At 43.2% G+C, this 20,816-nt stretch overlaps 1 protein-coding gene across 2 annotated transcripts in view; it reads right to left on the bottom strand.

Moving 5' to 3' along the window:
* SPRED2 (sprouty related EVH1 domain containing 2) overlaps positions 1 to 20,816 on the bottom strand; it is a 392,302-nt gene that overhangs the window by 245,481 nt on the left and 126,005 nt on the right. Inside the window, exon 1 of one of the 2 annotated variants that reach the window (XM_069608159.1) lies at positions 18,323 to 18,433. The exons of the other annotated variant lie outside the window; for it this stretch is intronic. Within the exon in view, the coding sequence (XP_069464260.1) occupies positions 18,323 to 18,339 (17 nt within the window). The 5' untranslated portion in view covers positions 18,340 to 18,433. Of the gene's footprint in view, positions 1 to 18,322; positions 18,434 to 20,816 lie in introns of those variants that run through there. 2 annotated transcript variants of the gene reach the window in all.

Genomic DNA, 20,816 nt, shown 5'->3' with positions numbered 1-20,816 from the left:
CTAGCCATACAGATAGTGTGTCACAACTAGAGAGGGCACTAAGCGCAGAACTCCAACAACATTGAGAAGCACGAGATCCAAAGAAGAGAAAGAGAAACCGAGCGGGTGCAGAGCCCGATAGTGCTCCCCTGCAGATACAGAGGTAACAGGGAGAATTGGCAGGCTGCCAGGGCATCATTATGGAACAGGAGAAACTCGGCTCAGTGAAATTAATGAGATACTGAATATAAAGCCATTGAAGTGTGTTAATGCGAGAAAGAATAAAGAAAAGCCTGAAAGGGAAGTCATTGACAACTTGGCAAAAACACCCTGGGAAGAGAGAAAGCACCCCATGGTTTACGAAATGAAGACTGGAGCAAACCAGAGAGAGATTTCTATAAATATGAATGTGAAGTGAACCAGATATGAGGAGAGGAAATTCAACTGTGCAACCCCAGGAGGGGTTCAGAAGAGGTCAAGTCACAAGAAAATATACCCAACTCAAGGAGGCCTGGGTTACAAGAGTCAGAAAGACATACAAGCCTAGATCAAAGTGTAAGAAAGAGTGCGAACATGAAGTGTCAAAAAACTATCCCTAAAGAGGGTATAAAACCCAAGTGTATCGTCAAAGAGTTACATGAACTTATTAAGAAGGTTGCAAGAGACTATTTAAAGATATCATACTAATGAGAACTTTGGAGTAAAGAAGAGACATTGCCATAAGAGAAAACCAGGAAAGGGGAGATATTCTTCTGGTCCAATTTGAGTCAGTTAAGAAGTGGTAGGGTCATTTAGAACGAGTGATGGACCGTGGATATATCCCTTTGCGACTTCCTGATGACCGATGAGCCCCTTTAGTTGTAGACAGGCATACCCCTCTAACAATATGGAAAGATGGGCCTCAGCCTTATTATTTTAATAAATACCAGTAAAAATGTTCTTCAAGTGTCTGCTTCCTCCTTTCGAGATGCCAGGGTGCCTTAAGACAAACTGGCAGCAGCAGTTACATTTTTTGCATTATTTTTGGTGTGCACAATCGCATTTACCACGTATGGCTACTAAACCTGGCTAGTGCCCTAAAATGGGAGTGCCACAAGATTTCTGCTTGTTCTTTGGCCATATTGGAGTTTGGTCTTCCTGCCCCCAGGTCAAGAAAGTCATTACAAGGTCATGCACTTGCCCGGGATAGCTGTTGCTTTCGTGGGTTACTACGGCTTTGTGTGTGTGTTTGGCCCAGGGAGTGTTTAGTCCCAGTCCACATCTTTGGCGCCAGAAGATGTGTGTGTGTGGGGAAGATTGGAAACCAGTAGTTGTCCCTGACTGGACAACTACTGGGCGTTCAAATGGTGCAGATCCTTACTATTGTTGGGCTTAGACTTCCTTTCAGCTCAGATTTTCGATCAGAGGGACTCCTGGAGTCATTCTTCAGATCTACATTTGAGCCAAGAATCCCTCAAAGAACAGCAGACGTTGATGACCCGAAGACTCCTCCTCAAGTGTCTCAGCACCCCTTCCAGTGTCAAGCCTGGTGAAGCCCTGCTCCTCAAAGACCTTGAGTAACGTTTCAGCCCTTGGACTAGTAGGGCCAACTAGTTTCGTCACCTTCTAGAAGATCCAGCCCTACAGAGCCTTTGGAAGTGTCCCTGGACTGTCCGGTGGACGAACCAGCTCTTTCGTGGGGTAGTCCGGAATGTTGGTGGTTGCCAGCTTGTGCCACAAGTCGCCTTCACCCTGAATTCCAGCTTCCCACCTTCCAGGGAGCCGGTTGTGGAGCAGCTGTTGTGATCGCGACTGGAAGAATGCCGGTCGTCGCCACCATACGGTGATCGTCACTGGAACTTGCCTTCCTCCGTCCAGTGACGTGTCATAAGAAGTCCTGCATCGTTGGAATCTGCATTTGTTCGCTGACATGGGTTGCATATTGCAGTTGCACCTGACTGGAAGAATCCTCAAACTCAACTCCTGAGCACCGCTCACCGGAAACAAAGGGTGGAAGATTGAGCCCCCAGCAACCCCAGATGATCCACGTCAACATTTGGGAAAAGCTCAGTCAGGGGAGTAAGCAAGCATCAGTGCGCACATCAGTCCCCCACCCTCTCCAGGTCCGCCATAGGGTAACATTAGGAACAAGTCCCTTTGTCTCCTGTCTCCCCTTCACTGAGCTTTGGTTGTTGAACCTGGGTTGGGTATTCTGCCCCTGGGTTAGCCTTGGGACTGGAAGAAAGGAGTGAACTTAACCATCCTTGGGTAAATTGTTGTAGAACTTTGGAATAGTTTGATATTATTCACCACCTCAAGCCCACTGCATCTGTTTCACAAGAAGAACTCCTACCTGTGACTTCTGGGCACAGGGCCCCATTCATGTTCGGGTTTGGACTTGTAAAGTTAGGATATTGAACTTGTGACTGATTCCCATTATTTTATTGCATCTGCAGTACTTCCCTGCTTTGCATGATCAGTTATTTGCTGATGTATATTAAGTGAATCTAATGGCAATCATATACATTTGATATTATAGCGAGTGTGGTGTGATAGTACTACCTGCCAGTTTCATTTTTTAGTGTGTTCTATAGGCCTAAAATAAATCACTGTATTTTTATAACCGACTGTTGTGACGATTCCAGGGAATTAGTCCCTTCTCCCCAAGGGAGAGCCCCCCCCACCCCCTGTGAGGCTAGGGAGGTGAGCCTGCTACGCAACCCCTGCCTTAGGTGTAGTGCAAGTGGGACCCCCTAAGGGGACAAGGACTCCCGTTCCTGCGAGATACACCCAAAACTATTACGCAGACTGGCATACATGAGACTCTCTAAAATACCAAGGATTTACAAGTCCCAAGACTTGGATGAAGAACAAAAAGTCAATCTACACAATTAACAAGAAGAAACAGAATGTGACCCTCTGAATACAAGTCTCCAATCAACTGAGAAGAGTACGTTGAATATCGAGTACATGCCGAACGGCAGAGAGAGAGGAACACATACCCAGGGAAGGGAGGCCCTCTTCCTGCATAACACAGGAAGTATGCAAAGCAGAACCGAGCTGCGAAGGCCACAACATTCAAGCTTGCGCTGAACTGAAGGGAAGACACCAGAGACACAGAGTATCCCAGATTCATGAAGCTGAGGGGGCTGGAGCCCAAGACAAGGTGGTGGAGCGACCACGAGGTATACATGGTTGGCAGGCAGCACACAAACCAATGTCAATACCATCATGAGAAAGAGGCAGCAACACAACCGGTTACCTGACGGAACACTGGGACGCTGCAGGAGCGAGAGAGAATCCCATGAAGACCATGCCGGTGACAGTGAGCCAACAACAACGAGGATCGAGAGAGAAACTACCAGACACACAGAGAGCCCAGAAACGTTCCCCTACGTTCTTGAAGGTAACATGGAGAACAGGAAGACAGGGAGGCCAAAAGAGAATCCTTGTGCAGTTCAAGAAACTCGTCCTATTGCAAGTAAAGAAAAGTTGAATACAAAGCTGATTTACTTAAATTGCTTTTATATAAGAAAGACACGTTTTGAAATCCCAGAGTGGAAGAGACAGTAACCTTGGATATCACTATCCTGGGAAAGGGGGAAAGCTTTCAAGCCTTCAACGAACGAACGAAGGGAACAGAAGATAATGAGATTATTATAAATGGAAGTACAGAGAAACATTTATGAATGACATTAATGTGAGAAAGAAGCTCATAGAAAACCTGCGAGAGAGAACAAGAAAGGTTGGATATCAATACCCCTTGAAAATGAAATACAAACAAGCTATTCAAAACAGGAAGAGAGGGCCTCAAAGAGACCACAAAAGTAAACAATATACAAGAGAGAGAATGTCAGAGTAAGGTGAAGCACAATTGTCTAGAAAGCCAGAAATACAGAAGAAAGTGTACATTTCCAGGCTGTTCGGAATCCTCTAAAACGGATCAAAGAAAGTAGAAAAGGTCAAGGAAAGATACTTTTCAGGAGGAGAGAAAAGCTAACAATCTAATGAAAGAACTGCATGAACTGATACAGCAAGTAACTAGGGACCATCTAAAGATTACCTACTAGCAAAAAATCCAAAGACTGATACGACAAGTATTCTCGGAAGAAGGGAGACATTCTCCGGACTGTAGTTTATTTAGAATAGTGGTAGGGCCAGTTAGATTCGTTTTGGACTTGTTTGGATATTCACAGACAACTGACGAGCATCCTAGTAAGATATATAGGTAGGTAACATTACATAGCAATAAGCAAAGTAAGGCCTTATTCAAAGTATCTGTGTCCTCCTTTCGGAAGCTCCACGCTGTCTGAATTATGGTGTGCTATTCTGTGTGGACTCAATGAGGGCTCTGGCCCCACTCTCCTGAGACCAAGCCAGACTGCTCATCCACCAATCTTGATTGGGTTTTGGCTACCCTCTCCCTGTTCATCATAACTAGGGTGGCCTCTTAAAATCTGTCCACCACGCCAGATTCTGGAAATCCATCTTAACAGCACAGATGCCAGTTACTGCCAAAACTGCACAGTAGAGCCCCTTGTGAATGAGCCCCTTGTAAATAAGTATAGGCACATGTCCAAGTACCACCACATTTACTGACGTGCAGGCTCCCATCTACAACTTCAGCCTTGTGTACCCGTTTTGACATGTGCCAGGAAATATCCCAAGGCAGAGCCTCAAATGCCAAGGATTTGCAGGAACACGGGTCCATACACAGAAGACATGTGCCTAGTGCAGCTTCATCTGTATAAATGCTGCTACGATGTCCTTGCTGCAGACTCATATGCTCATCATATGCATGTAGACCCTTCCATCTACCTATGTGCTGCCTCAAATGACCGGTTATTGCCGGCGTATGCCAGTTACAAGCTCATATGCTGCCACTGATGGAAGCAGACTTTGCCACAGAATTCAGGGGTGGAGGTGGAGTGAGGGGGTGAAATACATTCTGGTACAGCAGGACTAATCATGTTAAATTGGGGGTCAGGATGGGATGTATGCTTAAGGAGCCAGATGGATATCAACATCTGAAAAAAGCAATCTTTTTAATATTTAAAGCCATAAGAAAGACTGTGATGAATTAACTTCTGTCCTGCATGAGAACAAGGATGAGTAGAGGCTAAAAGGTCCATTCAGCTTTCACAATTCTTCAAACTAAGAGCCAACAATCATAAAGGTACAAGGGGCAGTCAAGAGATACATCTCTTTTACCTTTCGTGATAACGTGGACCGAGGGAATACTATACTCTTGAGGGGTTTGAATGAGATATAGTGACAAAGTATCAAAGCTAAAAATAAAGGGAATGTCCAATCAGGTTTCTATAATATATAGTTAAAGTAAACACACCATCTGCAAAAAAACGAAATAGAAAAACTGTACAAACACTGACCCCTGCGGAAAGGACCAAGGAGATGTAAGAATAGAAAGAATGTATTTATTTTTTCTAAAGTGCTACAACAGTAGCCTGGAGGCATAAGAGCGCCGACACGGCATATAATAACAAAGCTCGAGGAGGCCTACGGAGAAAACCTGAGAGAAGCTAGTGGGGGCCATGGAAGCCATTTACTCAAAAAGAAAGGTTTTCAGGTCCCGTCTGAACCTAGGAAGACCAGAACACAACCTCAAATCAGGCGGAGGAGTATACCCAAGTGAGGAATAGGGAAGCATCCATTTTGCACCTGCACCATTTGCCCTTTGGGGGTAAAGAGCCACCTGTGTTATTGGATCTTATGTTGCTTCAGTTTGGTAGCCGCTTCAGCTGTGCTGCCATATAAGAGGGTCTTAATTCCATACATGCAAGCATGTGCAATGTAAAGGGTACAAAACTTGACTCTCTTTGTAATGGGGAGTTAATGTAATGCTCTGTGTGCTGTTGAGATGCTCTGTTTTACGCATACCCAGGACGACCCTCACTGCGTTGTTCTGGACATCTTGCAGATGATTAAAATTCTCCTTTACCTACACAAAGTAGACCATTGGCACAGTAGTCCAAGCGGCTCCCAATGATCGCTCTAGCTAGGGTGGCCTATGGTCTAATTTGTTCCAAAGGTTTGATGCAGTATGTTGAGATAGACACTAGACAGCTGATATGGGACCTCATTGAGAGCTCTTGGTCAATAGAGACTCCCAAGGTTTGTACTTTTTTCAAGGTGGGGAGGAGACAATCTGCGAGTGCAGTTTGGGGCCGGTGCCCAGGATAATCTCAGTTTTAGAGTTATTCAGTGCTAGGCCATTATACAGAGCTGTGGCATGAATGACCTCAGTATCTTTAGAGTGGTCCCCTGACAAAGGGAAGAGACACAGAGTATCAACAGCATAGTTGGCGTAGCAAACGCCATCAGCGTCCAGTTGATCAAACGTTGTGATCATAAATAGATTGAACAGGGTAGGAAACAGACGAGCCCTGCGGAACACCACACTGTGGGGTAAAACCATCCGATATTGCGTCTCCCTGGATACCTTGGCTGATCGTTCTGACAGAAACGAAAGCACCCAGAAGAGAACACTAACACTCTGGGCGAGAATACAGGGCTGAGAAGGCCATTTCAGGGAACACAGCGTTCTTTATTGAAGGATATATGTCTTGGGTGCAAAAGGTACACAGGTGACCCAACTAGTCTTTGGGGTCCAAAATGGACAAAGGGTGCAGTTGTGGGTAAATAGTACCTTCTTACTAGTAAATAGTACCTTCTTTCTAGTTCTTCTAGTTCGACTACAGTTAACCAGGCTGCTTGGTGCCTTTCGAGGCTGCTCAAGTGAAGCGGTTGCAGCGTCTAGGGAGCGGTGTTGAGCAGAGGTTGAACGGAGCACGTTGCAGTTCGATTTGTGATGCGGGTAGACGAGGGGATCATAAGGGTCACCAGTCTCTGTAAGAATTTGATGAAGCTGGCGACTGGATATGCTTGTTAGCTGGACAGGTTTGATTAAGAGCTTGAGGCAATGCAGATCGGGAGGGCCACCACGGCCAGTTTGAGGGTCAAGTATATGGAGAAGACGCTGAAGACTGGATGTGCAGGTTCGAAATAACTGGTTCGATGCAGTGTCCAGTGATCAGGGCTCGAAGATTCGCCAGGGTTGGTGGTGAGGACAATCAGTAGCGAAGATGCTGGCGGGACGAACGGCAGTGCCAAATGCAACAAAGGTGCTTGTTGTTCCAGCAGAGGCACTGATTCACTCAGCTAGCGCAGTGCAGCGGGGAACAGGTTCGAATGAGCAGTTACAGTTAAAAAAGTTTGGCTAGTGCCAAAAGCCGCTCTGGAGGGTCCTCCTGCTGGTTAGCAATGCAGTGAAGCCGGCTCAACGACAGTTCGATGTGAGGAAGCAGCAGGCTCTGGATTGTCTTGACTCTCTGGGTGCTGGCTGCTGTGGGTCCCAATCAAGGGTTTCAGGAGCAGAAGTGTGTGATATAGGATGGGTCTTGGATGTGGCTGCAATGATCATGCGTAGTGCCATGTGCCATGCCTTAACTCGGGCACAGCTTATATAGAGTTCACCCTGCCACAAAAATGGGCTACTTATGATCATCATATGACTTCTGAACCTGCTCTGTGCGGTTGGTAGAGCAGGTACTGCAAATCAGGAGAGCGATTTAGCAGGGCACAGATATACCCTATGCTTTTGCCATGGGGTTTATGAAAGGGGGATCTGGACCGCGGATTATCCTTTCAGAGATGGAATTACACGTATCATTTTAATTAATAAAAATCCAAAAAGACAAGGCGTCCACAACATGATTTCATTTTTTTTTTTAAACACTTAACAGAGTCGAGCAACACAAGGTGCATGCAGAAAGTGTGTGTGCATCATTCACAATGTAAAACACACATGGGAAGTTCAAAACCCTTTTCAGAACCTTGTTAAAAGTCATAAGCATGAAGTGCTTAAAGAATTGTAAGAGGTGCCCATCCAAGGCGAGTCTATATTGCCTATTTCCTGAACCAGCGGCTACGCCACACCAGTATTATTTCATTTACAATGATGGGCTGACATAATATGATTTGAAACTGGTTTCATATCAAATCTGTTTTAAACCGTACATGGGTCTTTCCTCTGAACCACATGCCCCATGATACCCTTCACATCCTTACCTCGAATATCAGCCCAGTCTCGCATCACTGATGAAGTATTTTTATAATGCTTCATGCCAGATTCATCCCGCTTCTTAGTGAAGCAATAATACATTCAATTATTACCCAGTTAACCACCCTCAGAAGAGCAAAGGACTGAGTTGGCCCTTGCTGGATTTTTTCCTTGGGCTTGCAGACCAATCACAGCGAATAGAGGCAAGTGCTGCATTATTTTCGTTAATGTATGAAGGGTAACCAACACTCTAAAGGGCTCTGCAAACGAAACACCACAAGCTCTGCTACGTCGATCGCATGGGAGGTCATCTTGCCAACTAAATGCTGCCAAGACGAAATGAAACAATGCCACACACGCAGATCTTGGCCGCATAACTGTCCACTAACTCTCAGTCTCAAAGAATGGCACACTGGTCCCTTTAAGGTTGCAATTTTAAACCGACAGGCCACCTCAGAGCAGATGTGTGCGCTTCCCTGAATAGATGAACTGAAAGCCATCGTCTACATTAAATGTGTCTTGAATCGCTTGCAAAACGCAGGGACCCTTTGCCTCCCGAACAAGAGGTCCTGCATTACTACACCAGAATAACAGTAAACAAAAATAGGAGGGCTCCACTTCGATAGATACACTCCCACACACACTAATTTAAACCTGAGCTAAAAGCACCCTGTGCCTGACCACACTTCTCAAAAAGGTACTACTCTTCTCTCATTATAGATTTTCGGCAGTCTAGAATGCCACCTCTAGATTTACAAGGATATTCATTTTAGGATCAATTTTATAGCCTCCTTCTCAGCTATATTTATCTCAGAGCACTCCCCAGACATATACACCACAACACTCAGTTATTACAGTACTTGGTGGCTCCTAACAGCTTCCTGCCTCTGCTGTATTGAAACACCATAAACATGCAGACTCATGTTCCACTTTTGAGCTGCACCTTGAAGAGCAACCGATTATTTATCAACAAGAAGAATTCTGCATATGATTATGCAAAGTTACAACTAGCATTTTGCATGCCAGTGTGAACACGTTAACAAAAAGCGTCACTACTCTTGTGTTTGTGTATGTAACAACCTTCAGTTGATGACAACACTTTGCCCAGAACTCTAAAGATTGGTTTCTTCACTTTAAGCTGGTGGCATTAGTGGTAGGGTCGGGTAGAATTGGATTTGGATGGAGGACATTCTTTTCTTCGGACTTTTAGTTATTTTAGATAGGCAGGGAAACACTTACAAACACATATGGGGAGGTAAGAGGATTATGAGCCCTCATTTTGGCACAACCTCTATACTTTGTAGGCAAAGCCTAAAACAACACACAAAACAGTGCCAAGGGGCTTGATTTGACCCCTTTTCAAATAGTGTCCCAATGCTTGCAGCATTAGTCACTAATTAATGATTAAATTCCAAACAAGTTTACAAAAAATATATATGTCATATATTAATTATTCAGCATCATTGAGAAACTATGATTTAGTTCATAGTTAAACATTTAAAAGACTTCAATAACCAGACAACTGGTATAAAGTGTAAATGTTGTAACATGTACCTCTTCACAATTAGGAAGTAAAACAGCAGAATAAACAAAAAAATATAGAATAATCACCACAAATGCCAAGAAAAAATAAGCAGTGTGAAAACCAGGAGTGAAAGAAAATTGATATCACTCTGGGGTAGTGTTGTGCAGATGTCACCATAATCAACCTAATCGCTCACTACATTAATTCTAATTCAAGTTTCAGACATACTCATTCATTCATCAATTTCCCAACATGTTTCTTTCTGAACGTGTGTGCAGGCAAAGTAAACAGAAATTCATCAGGGGTAGTCTGCCGTCTACCAAAACCAAAAAAATAATAACCCACTAATAATATTAGTGAGGGTACAGATCACCTAATAACACCTACAATCAAATTATTGCAGAGTCATACAAGATAAAAATAACAAGCACACAACAACAATTGTGATAGCTTTCAGCACATATTCATGTAAATTGATAGTCCAAAATCATCTTGTCCTGTGAATGGTCCAAGAATTTGTCTGAGACTCAACATCAAGAGAGGGACTCCAAATATCAAAAAATGGAAGTTCACAAAGGAGTATACGTTAAAACATCCAAATTTAGTCGGTCTTTAATTACAAGTGTTTAAAGTCTGGAGCTACACAGAGCAACGTTGGTTATTCATTATTTAATGTAATCGTGGTTGCGAAAAGGAAGAAACCATGGTGTTGAATCTTTCTCTGTGTTATACGGACTCGGGGTTAATGTCCTGTGACGAACCTTTGTTAGCACGTAGCTGTTCGAATGCTACGAGTGCCGTTTAACAGCCGCATAGTCTGTGTACTCCAGTGAATCTCAGTCCTTGCTCGCAGCGTCGTTGCAGCAGTAGGGAAAAAGAGGCCGCTTTCTTATAAGTTTTTGTTAAAAGCAAGTCAGAATGTCCTTATGTGTCCAAATCCTTCTTTCGACCCGCCACAGCACCTAGTGCCTGTGAATTCCACTCCCCAAGGTGCTGAGAGAACACTGACTCACGTTTGTAACAAAAAGGCCCAAAAAAAATAAATGAACTATGTGTCTCTGCAGTGAAACCATCATGGGGCAATTTAAATGAGCTCAAAGAGCTTGCCTGAATTACAAAGGACACTGCTGGGGGTGAAGAAGGAAGAGATGGATGGATGGATGGATGGATGGATGGATGGATGGATGGATGGATGGATGGATGGATGGATGGATGGATGGAACTGAAGTGAGACCATGGAGCCACTATCTATGCTCTGATATACCAAATGGGCCGATGTCATTTTTTTATGTTTCCCCAGAGTCCACACTAATGTTGGAGCCTTTTTCACATCAGCCTCGGTTGGAATTCCCACTCCACCAGACTATACTTAATCAAAAGAACCCGAGGAGAGGGGGGTATTACCAGTAGGGTAATGCCCACAGTTAGGCAAGGATGCTTGCTAATTACTCTTCCACCTTTCTAGAGCCACTCCTTAATCTAGAGTGCCTAGGCCCAAGATGGCCTCCGTCCAAGCACTCCCCTTCCTGGGAGTAGTCGTCCTTTGATTGTTGTGCACACCGCAGAGGTTGCACATCTCCCTTTGTGTGATAGGAGTCCCAAATGTGTGAGGCCATGCACTCTTGGACCCATGTGGTAATGTTGCTCCACACCTTGTGTGTGCACCACTGGCACTGTGTTTTGCAATCTCGGCAGTCTGAACTGCAATGGATGCAAGACTAGCCATCATTACGAATGACGCAGGCTTCCCTAAAACAAAACCTTTAGCTCTGACACAAAACGCCAACAACCAGAATCACCACAGGAAACTTAAAAATTCCTTATGTCATTTCAGTCCTCCATAAACTGATTCAGATAATTGGAAAATTAAAAATCGAACTACTAAGCAAACGCTCAGCTCTATTTTATCCCCAAAAGATCTCAATCTTCACATGTCCACGTGTATGCTAAGGTCGACCACAGAACTCCCGTTTAAGGATGCATCAATTACAAATTTAAATAAGTAGTATGCTTTTTATTTTGAGGATTTTAACTTAAGTGTCTCACTGGAATCATTTAGAGGCGTAACAGACCCGCGAAAAACCTATTTTTTTAAATATGCAATTAAACACCTGTGGTGTGGGGTACTATTAACAACCCTACTAAAAGTAGACAAAATGCTTGGGTATCTAGACGTTCAAGTGCACTGAAGGAGGAACTGAAACCCTTGTCCCCCCATCCAAGTGCCCAGAAAGCCAGACTAAATGGCCAGAGTAAAGTAAGGGCATTCAGGTAAGGGCATTCGGAAGGGCCTTGGCCATCTAATGCCAAGGAAAATATTTACAGCACGCAGGATTGGGGGAAACAAGCGAGTCCATTGGAGTGCCTCACGGAAAACGAAAGCATGAATTTTAGATGGTGGTGTCGAGACAGCGCTGGTTGTTGTGGCAAACACTTGCAGCAGAGGGGCATAGCCAAGGAAGCAGGCAGCCTATGATGGGGTGGGCTGGCCATCACACAGTAATAAAGGATTGTGGAAAGCTGGTGAATGCTGGGGGAACTGCATAGACCCACATGAATCGGGAGCCAAAACGGAACGGAGCAGCGGCAAGGAGCGTTGGAGTCACCAAACAATAATAAGTGGAGGTGCTGAGAGAAGAGCTGAGAAGTTATGCCATGAGCAGGGATGACAGGCGACAATAGTTCATCCACCACGGCAGGCTAGGAAAGCGATGGGTGGGATAGAACCAGACCCAGGCACAAGAGGGTGGGGAAGCAGAAGCTGGAGTGTGGAGTAGCACAGATGAGAACACTCGGCCATAAGACTTGTATTGGTTCAAACCGCAATTCAAATATTTAAAAAAACAGGATCAGCCTTTGCTGGATTGATTCAGAGTGCTTGTTTCTGTTTGCCCCAATATGTGGCAGAGGTACATTTCTGGTGGGATAGATTGAGCAACACCGCACAGCCTCCTCCACCTAGTGGGGACATGTATGTGTGACAGATCATTCGTTAAATATTCAGTGATGAAGTAACTAAAGCAGTCAAACTAATGGAAATAGTTCTATACTGCTATAGAGTACAATAACATTTTCTACACAATGGGAAACCAGCCACAATCCCACAGATTACAAAAATACATGCTCGCAAACATCAAGCATTCTCACAGGAACACCAAGAACACTACTTCAATCACTAAATATTTACATCAGATTTAAGAACGCAAAGGTGACCAGATCATTTTAACTCGCTTGGTCCGGTTTTTTTAATTGAGGTAGACTTTGGCTGCTTTCTACTATCTCTTACAATTCAGGAGTTCCTCTTTCAGCAATTTAGCATTGACCGAGTTGCAGTAGTCCAGGTGTGGGAAGGCGAGGGCCCTTAAGGAGTTTCAAGTGCGGATCAGAATGTAGCAGTTGAACGATTGGTTACGCTGGAAACTAGTTCCCTTAACCACTGCATTGACTTTATGCAAGAAGAGAGGTCATCTTCCAAGATCAATCTCGGGTGTTTAGCTTTTTGCTTTGTGGTGAAGGTTTTAGCGACTTCATTCTGTTAAGGCTCAAACTTTATATTTGGCATATAGAAATGTTACAATTTACTAAAAATCCTCTTAACAGTCTATGGTGCCTCGAGTGTCACTGATACATCTAGAACAGAAGCGTGCGTTGATTATGTGACCATTGAAGAGGAAGTACTGAAATTACTTGCATACCAAAATGAATGTACGTTTGTCTGTAAAAAGAAAGCAGCCTTCGTGAAACCTTCTCGTTAACCCCATCCATGATAATGAATATTCAAAGGCTAGTCAGAAAAAGAATGATAGTTTTCCTGACAAACAAAAAAAGATTTCGTGCTTGCTTCTTCAAAGCTTCACGTTTTGTGGGCTATCACTTAGACACACGATGAGAGTGTGTGGCACGACTTAAATTGCAATCAGCCACCATTACACCGTGACAGTTTAACACGTGGTTTCCATGCATAGGAAGGCCTTTGACAATATTTTAGGATTTTCTCCATATTTATGCATATTCCACCAGATTTGGCGCCTGACCAAAACACAGAGGGTGCATCTAAAGGTAAGCAAGCTAAAACGAACTGCGATCAGCTCCCCTGCGTTTCTCTAAAATCAACTGCACCCAATCATTCACTTGGAACTGGTTCTTTATTAAAATCCAGTTTGTGTATAAAACCGTCAGCTCCTTCTTTCGCACTGTAACCATTTCTAGACTGGGGAAGCATTTTTGAGTGTGCTGATGTTATAGTCCATTTCTGTATTTTAATTTAAAAAGTGCAGTTATTGCTATTTCAGCATTTCATACAAGCAGCAAGGTATCCCGGGAGTACACCTGTGTACACCTCAAAACGTCCATGCCCAATTACTTCTACTACTAGCCTTAACAGCAAGCGTGAAAGAGGACACCCAGGTAGATGGACCCTTTTCATCCTAGAGAAGCCCGATTGTAACACATTGTTCATCAGCAAGTGTGCATTGCTCTAATTGCAGCGAGTAACACACATGTGTAATGAAGAACGGCAAAATGGACACCATCATAATTGGGGAAATCCCAGAGTTTATGTAACTAAACAAAGGCAAGCGAGCACACGGCCTTTACAAGTACAGGACACAAAATCCGGATGATTTTCCTTTGATGGTATTAAATGCATACAAGGCTTTGCTCACCCACCACTAAATACTATTGCCATGTTATCCTCCATACTACCAGGTCGTCAAGGTATTTCCCATCCCATGAGATGTCGGCGTCCCAGTCTCTAAAGGTACCAGCTCTCAAGTCTTTGCTAGCCATTCCTTTCCAAAGCAATGACTCGTGCACCACCAATAACCCCAAATCACTGGTCTCCTGTGCCCTCAAGAAATGCAATCTCTGGTATCAATTTGTGCAGGGGAATCACACGGTCACTGTGGTTTCCCAAAAATAAAAATGCACTGCTTGCTCACACCGTCCATCATGAATTTTAGGAAAACGCACAATCAAAAATAAATGTCCTATGAACTCTGACCTCCAAGCCATTCGGCTACCTTGGGTAGATTTGTCATTGCCGACATGGCAAGGACTGTCCGTGTCCCTCCGTTTTGCAAACTTGGTTGCACGCAGCACTAGAGTTCACAAGATGTAGCTATGTTTGCTGGCGTGCAGCTATCCGGGTTTGTCAAGGTGTACACATCTTTAGAAAATAAACTGCACTGGCAGCCACCATCGCTGAAATAAAATGGTATTCACATATATTTGTTTTAAAGCAGCTTGCCTGCTTACAAAGCCCTTGGTCATTACTTCAGGATGCCCAAGGCATCGCCTTTGCATCCAGAAGGGCAAGCCGGGTTGGGTGGGATATATGGCCCGATGTCTTAGCCTCCGACTCATTGTGTAGGCCACTAAGAGCACACAGTGCTCTGCATTCATTTTCCTTTAACTTTGCGCACGGAAAAATGTTGCCTAAAATGATCATTATTAAAAAGCAACATACGTACTTCATTGGAGTCTCTGAGGCACCCAATTGGGCAAACGCGGTTAAGCAAAGGAAAATCTCTCAAAAGGTTTACGTCAAAATACTGCTCCATTTTATCAAAAAAGGAATAATGGTGCAAACATTTCTGTCTCAAAGGTGGAAATTAAACAAAAGCAATGCATGACTGCAGCCCTACAGATAAGGGGTGCATCAGCAACTTTTACTCCCTAAAAAAAAGCAAATACTGAGGGATGTCATTTAGGAGTTGCCAGGGGTCGCACTTATGACCCCCGAGGTCTCCCTTGCTACCCCTGTGGTCTCCCTTGCTACCCCTAAACAAAACAAAAAATGTTTTACAAATTGAAGATCCTAGGCTGTGGCCAAAGCCATGTGGCTCTGTTTCTAGAGAGGCTGGCTTTCTTGTTCGGGCTTCTTTTAAAAAAGAAAACAGGAGATTCCATAAGTGTAACACTTTGAGCAGTGACCCTGAATAAGAAAGAATAGGAATAACAAATAATTTCTTCTTTCTGGAATTCTATACAATAATTGCTACTCACAGAAGGTTTATTTCAGGCACATTTCAGGGGGGTGAGTCACCGATTTAGTCTGTACCCCAAATTCACAATGCAGACAAAATCCTCCAAAAAGCATTTAGAACAGAATAAGTATCCATTTCGGTCTATGTATTTTGCTTTTCGCAAGTTGCAGGTATATACATTTTTTGGTTCTGCCGATATACATTTCATACAAGAATGGATCACCATGTGTATCATATTACATGGGTATTGTAACCATATTTTTAATAGTGTACTTAGGAACAATGCTTTGTGATGCTACTTCCTGTTTTGTCTAGGGGTAAAAGGTTGTGTTGCATCGCTTCCTGTGATGTCACTTCGGGGTGGAGTCAAATAATCACTTCCTATGATGTAATCAGAGGTCAAGGGTCATGTGATGTCACTTCCGCTATCCCTGGCATTTTGGTGAAATGACGTCCCTGCAAAATACTCTAAAAAATTAAAAATAGAGAATGAAAATACTCCTGACAAAAAATAAGAAACCAACACGTGGAACTGTGTGCTCCTGCTCTCTCACACACACAGCTCAATGGATGTGTTCGGACATGCAGCGCACGTTGTACCACAGGAAGAAACGATTATCACTGCCTGTCCAGAATAAGTAAACTGGTATGTTTCATTGTGTAGGAATAATTAGATGCGAAGAAATAATTATTGCTAAAACATTTCCTCTTTCCTGTTAAAAATATATATTTACTTTCTTATACAATACTGCCATTGGGAATTGGATTTACATTTGTACTCAATAAAACATTTCTTTTTAAAAAGGTACTCCCAACTTTTAAAAATAAGGAGTAAAAACATTTCCAAGTCTTATCTGGAGCACTGCATGACTGGTACTAAATCAAAAACAATAATATTTACATCATGTAAATTGTACAGGTCAAATAAGAGATTTGCTGTTAAGGTACTATGCCGTGCTGTGTGGATCTAGGGATTAATCCCTTACCCAGTGATATAAACAGACATTGTCATAGAGAAAGCATGTCATATATCAGTACCATATTGATGCCCTTCATTACAAACGTTTGCTGCACGCATCTTGACTCCACTGTGGTTTCAAAATGTAGTCAATATGTGAATAGTGAAAAGGGTGAAGTTTTAACAGTTTTAAACTGAATATATTGCACAGGCACAACAACTTAAACAGATCCAGTCGGAATGCAGTTTGCTTAAACCAAGTACATCCTGCAGAACAATCGCCTAAGAGAAACGCACACCAACATCACCTAATCATACATTGTCATGGATATATTTTTACCTGAATTATTTTCCCTTTAGTGGTGCTTCGTGGTATAGCCATCAATCAGTCAGTCTTTTATTCTATGTACACACCACAATATGGTTCAAACCCGAGGTTGTGCCACAGTAAAATTAAACAATGTTCATAAATGGGCTGCCTCAAACGAGGGTGAATTTGGATGAGGACAGCTCCAGCAATTCAAGGACACTGTTCATCCATGACATATTTGAAAAAGATCTGGTGCCAACAAAACAACTGAAAAATAAAGTGTCGAGGAAACAAGTGAGTGGCAGGACAGACTGATCTACGGCATTGTACGTTCACTTGGATGTATAGCTTCTATGTACGAGTCTGATGCCATCTAAAGACCCATGTGCGTACATTTCTTAGGCCATGGCTCTACTGTACAGCACTAACAATTGGCCCTGTGGTGCAATGGGGCATGGGTGGCTTGAGGTATAGACTTCCCAGTGCCTATAACCGCTTACCATACCGCCTCGATTCCATCAAAATCCACACAAGAGAGTCACGTCCTGGCTAGTGTGGACTTCTGCACACTCTACTACAACAATTAGCACAATACCCTCCATAACTGTCCCAGGGATGCAGTATTTTCAAAAAGTTGTTAGCTAAGCACGAATGGATTACAAAACGACCTCGACTCACGCTACTCTGGCACATGCCTGCATGTTACAACAGTGCATCCAACAATGTAGGGCCGGATTACAGAAACCTTGCACTGGTGGGAGTGCACTTTTACACTGTATATAGCCCAATGCCAAAAATTGTTCAAGGCAAAAAACAAATGCGTTTAAGTGCGTGATCGAACCGCAGCAACGTTTGCCCCACTACTTACAACATTCTGTATTAGCCCCAGGATAAACTTGGCCCTGGTGCAAAAATGCTTTGAAATAATAGGTGTGTGCTTTGCCCTCGTGCGAATACCGTGCACCAGTGCAACGTTTCCGTGATCTGGCAGCTGGTGATCTCAGAATGAGGGCTAGGAAAGTCTGGTACAGAACTATTCAACCACCAGCTTCTCTATGCATACAGAATAGCTCAGGAGCAAGCCCCAAGCAGGAGGACAAAAATGCGCATTGTGTTTTGCCTCTTCTACTACAATGCAGAAAGTATATCTGGGAATGGTACAAAATGTAGCATGTGGAAAAACAATGTAATTGTGATCAAGGTTACCAAACATACAATTCCTTCAACAGTACAGGAAAAAGGTTCATTTGTATGCGTTGCAGACATACACCATCGCCTTTTCAGCTTATTTATTCCTTCTATTGCATGACACTATGCATTGCGAAAACAAAGCCGCAGGCGCTACAGGCATCCCCCGGTTTCTCCACTTTCGATCCCATCGCAGTGTGATACCTAATATTCAGATTTCATCGAAACAGAAGGATGGCACTGCAACCCATGCAGGCTAGGACTTCGAAACACGCACGCATCCATCACACATAAAACGAAAGTGAAGACCACCTACCTGCTGACGGATGCCATGCTCCCCACATCCCGCACCCATGACCCTGGTCTGTGTTATCAGTGTCCCTACGATGGCGCTTCCCATGAAACGCATCAGCTTTTGCTGACCCGAGAATGTGCCGGCTGCCTGAAAAGCGCCCCCTCCCCGCTCCATGTATGATTCAGTCTCCTCGACAAATAGACTGCAGTGTACCGGGTGAGTCATCACAGGGTTATTCTGCGTTGTACAGGCCCTTCTTGCCATTAGTCACGTTCAAGAGCCTGCTTTTCCGAGCACAAGCAGCAGGCATCCTGAAATGAGGGAATTCTATTCTCATTAAAATATTGCATTTTTAAAATAATTTCGATTTGGTAAATGACCAATTCAGCGATAGATTCCGGTAAAAAATAAATAAAAAAAATAATAAAAAAGTGTGTTGTGCAAACGGGCACATGGGAGAAAAGTCAGCTATGAAAAAAAGACATCGGTTTAAAACAGCAATTACACACCTTATACCATCTGCCCAATTAACACTACCTACCTCGATGGCAAGCCCCAAGAACCCCTGCAGAGAAATTGTGAACACCACAGCTTTATTGCGCACACACAGGCCCTAAAGAAGTTCGCAAAGTCCCATAGCCTCCTCCACCCACCCATTCAGAAAAAGGCATAACAGCCCAATCAAGTGAGGGGGTAGAGGTGGTGTTGGTGGGTCCTGTGCATTTATGGAGAATCCCTAGAGAGTAGAAATATCAACAATGGGTGATTGACTAGTACTACCTGTGATGAACACTATGATGAACACTCTATTGATCCTCATTCTTCAAAAGAATGGCACACAGAACCCAAAGAAAGGCGGACACAAGCACAACCAAGCTTGCAAAGGGTATGCCGTCACATCACCATCCCACACTAGACCCCAACCTGGATGTAGTGAGGGGTCAGCATGGTTTCCTCAAAACATGGATGGAAAACCAGGCTCTTCAACACCGAGCGGAACAATGTTAGTGTTACTGCCACAGAAGAGACCCATGGTAACCTTGTAACCTCCATCATGCATTACCAGCCATATGACAACATCCAACTATCCAAATAACTAACCCACAGGTCATATTGGTCAACTAACATTTTAGATTATAGCTACAAAGCACCGTGGAACCCTTCTTGGAGTCTTAGTACAACATAGGCACATCCGCAATGGCGTAGTAACGTAAGGTGTGTGGGTCGACCAGGATAAATAAAAGGTCAGTGACCATATTTGCCGGCTGCCAAGCTATAGCAACTTCTAAGCATGACATGAAAGTAAGCTTTTCACTGGAATCCGAGCTTAAACATGACAACTCATGTCTAGAAAAGAGCATATGCTTGGGGTTCTAGGTGTGTCAATTATAAAGTTAAATTCTTTCCTAAAAGGTTGCCATTGAGACATTGTAAAATTAAAAAAGCATGCAGGGGGAACTTATTTTTTCTTGAAAATAGATACAAAAGAAATTGACAACTACTAGAAATGTAAATATCTGGAAGACTATGAGGTTAGAAATATCAGATCTATGCAGGGACAGGAAAGGGCGGTTCCGATTCAGAATGTGTTCTGTAATATAACCTTTCTTGCACTACTACGATTTTCTGCCTTTTGTGTGCAACCGGTTTTCTCCTTTTCACTTAAGTTTCCTCTTGTCTGTTCCTTTTCCTGGACGAGGTTGGTAGGGGTGCAGTCACTCTTACTGGCTGTACACTGGAGAAGGTGGCTTATTTTTCCAATGAAGACAGTAAATGCATTCTGTTATGCAACAGTCTAACTTTATGATACAAATTTAAAAAGAATGATAAAAAAGTTTACAAGGATGTCCAAGACTGGTATAATGATATACTCTTGACTGGATTGGTTATTCCAGTCTGCTGGAAGGACCCAAGTGGGATCTCCCACTGTTCTTGCTTGGATACATATGGTGATACTTGGAAGTGTGTTGAAAAATCTTGATAAACTCAGTTGATTTAAATATAGGTATATTTATTGTTCAATTATTTACTTTTGCAAACATGTTATCGTCCAATGCATTTCGGTCTATCTCGGACCTTCTTCAGGGACTATTATCAATGAAAAAAATAATTAAAAAAGTCAAAATAAATAAATAAAATGTTCATTAATATATTCATTCAAAAATACACCAACCGTGTATTACACATTTTACTCAAGGGTAGCAGTACTGCAACTGTTGAAAAATGTACCTGTATAAATGTTGCTTTATAGCCTTATTCATACATTCTTTCTTGTGGAAAAATTTCCAATTTCATAATCCACTTGAGCGCTTTCACATTAATATGCTGGTGTATAACATCTATACTCCTTGTGTGACCATTTGTGTTGAGGTAATCTACATAACAAATATTCAATGTACTCGAGTTCTGATCCCAAAAGCACCTTTATACCGCCAGTCAAACCACCACGCAACAGTAACTTCAGCAAAAAAGATTTGAATATTATCCGAAGACTGTTTTCTAACAAGGACATTAC

This window comes from Ambystoma mexicanum, chromosome 4q (assembly GCF_040938575.1).
Source record: "Ambystoma mexicanum isolate Mex_15411 chromosome 4q, UKY_AmexF1_1, whole genome shotgun sequence".
NCBI classification, from domain to species: Eukaryota; Metazoa; Chordata; class Amphibia; order Caudata; family Ambystomatidae; genus Ambystoma; species Ambystoma mexicanum.
The sequence above is the reverse complement of the archived record's forward strand: the minus strand, read 5'-3'. Positions and strand labels throughout refer to the sequence as shown.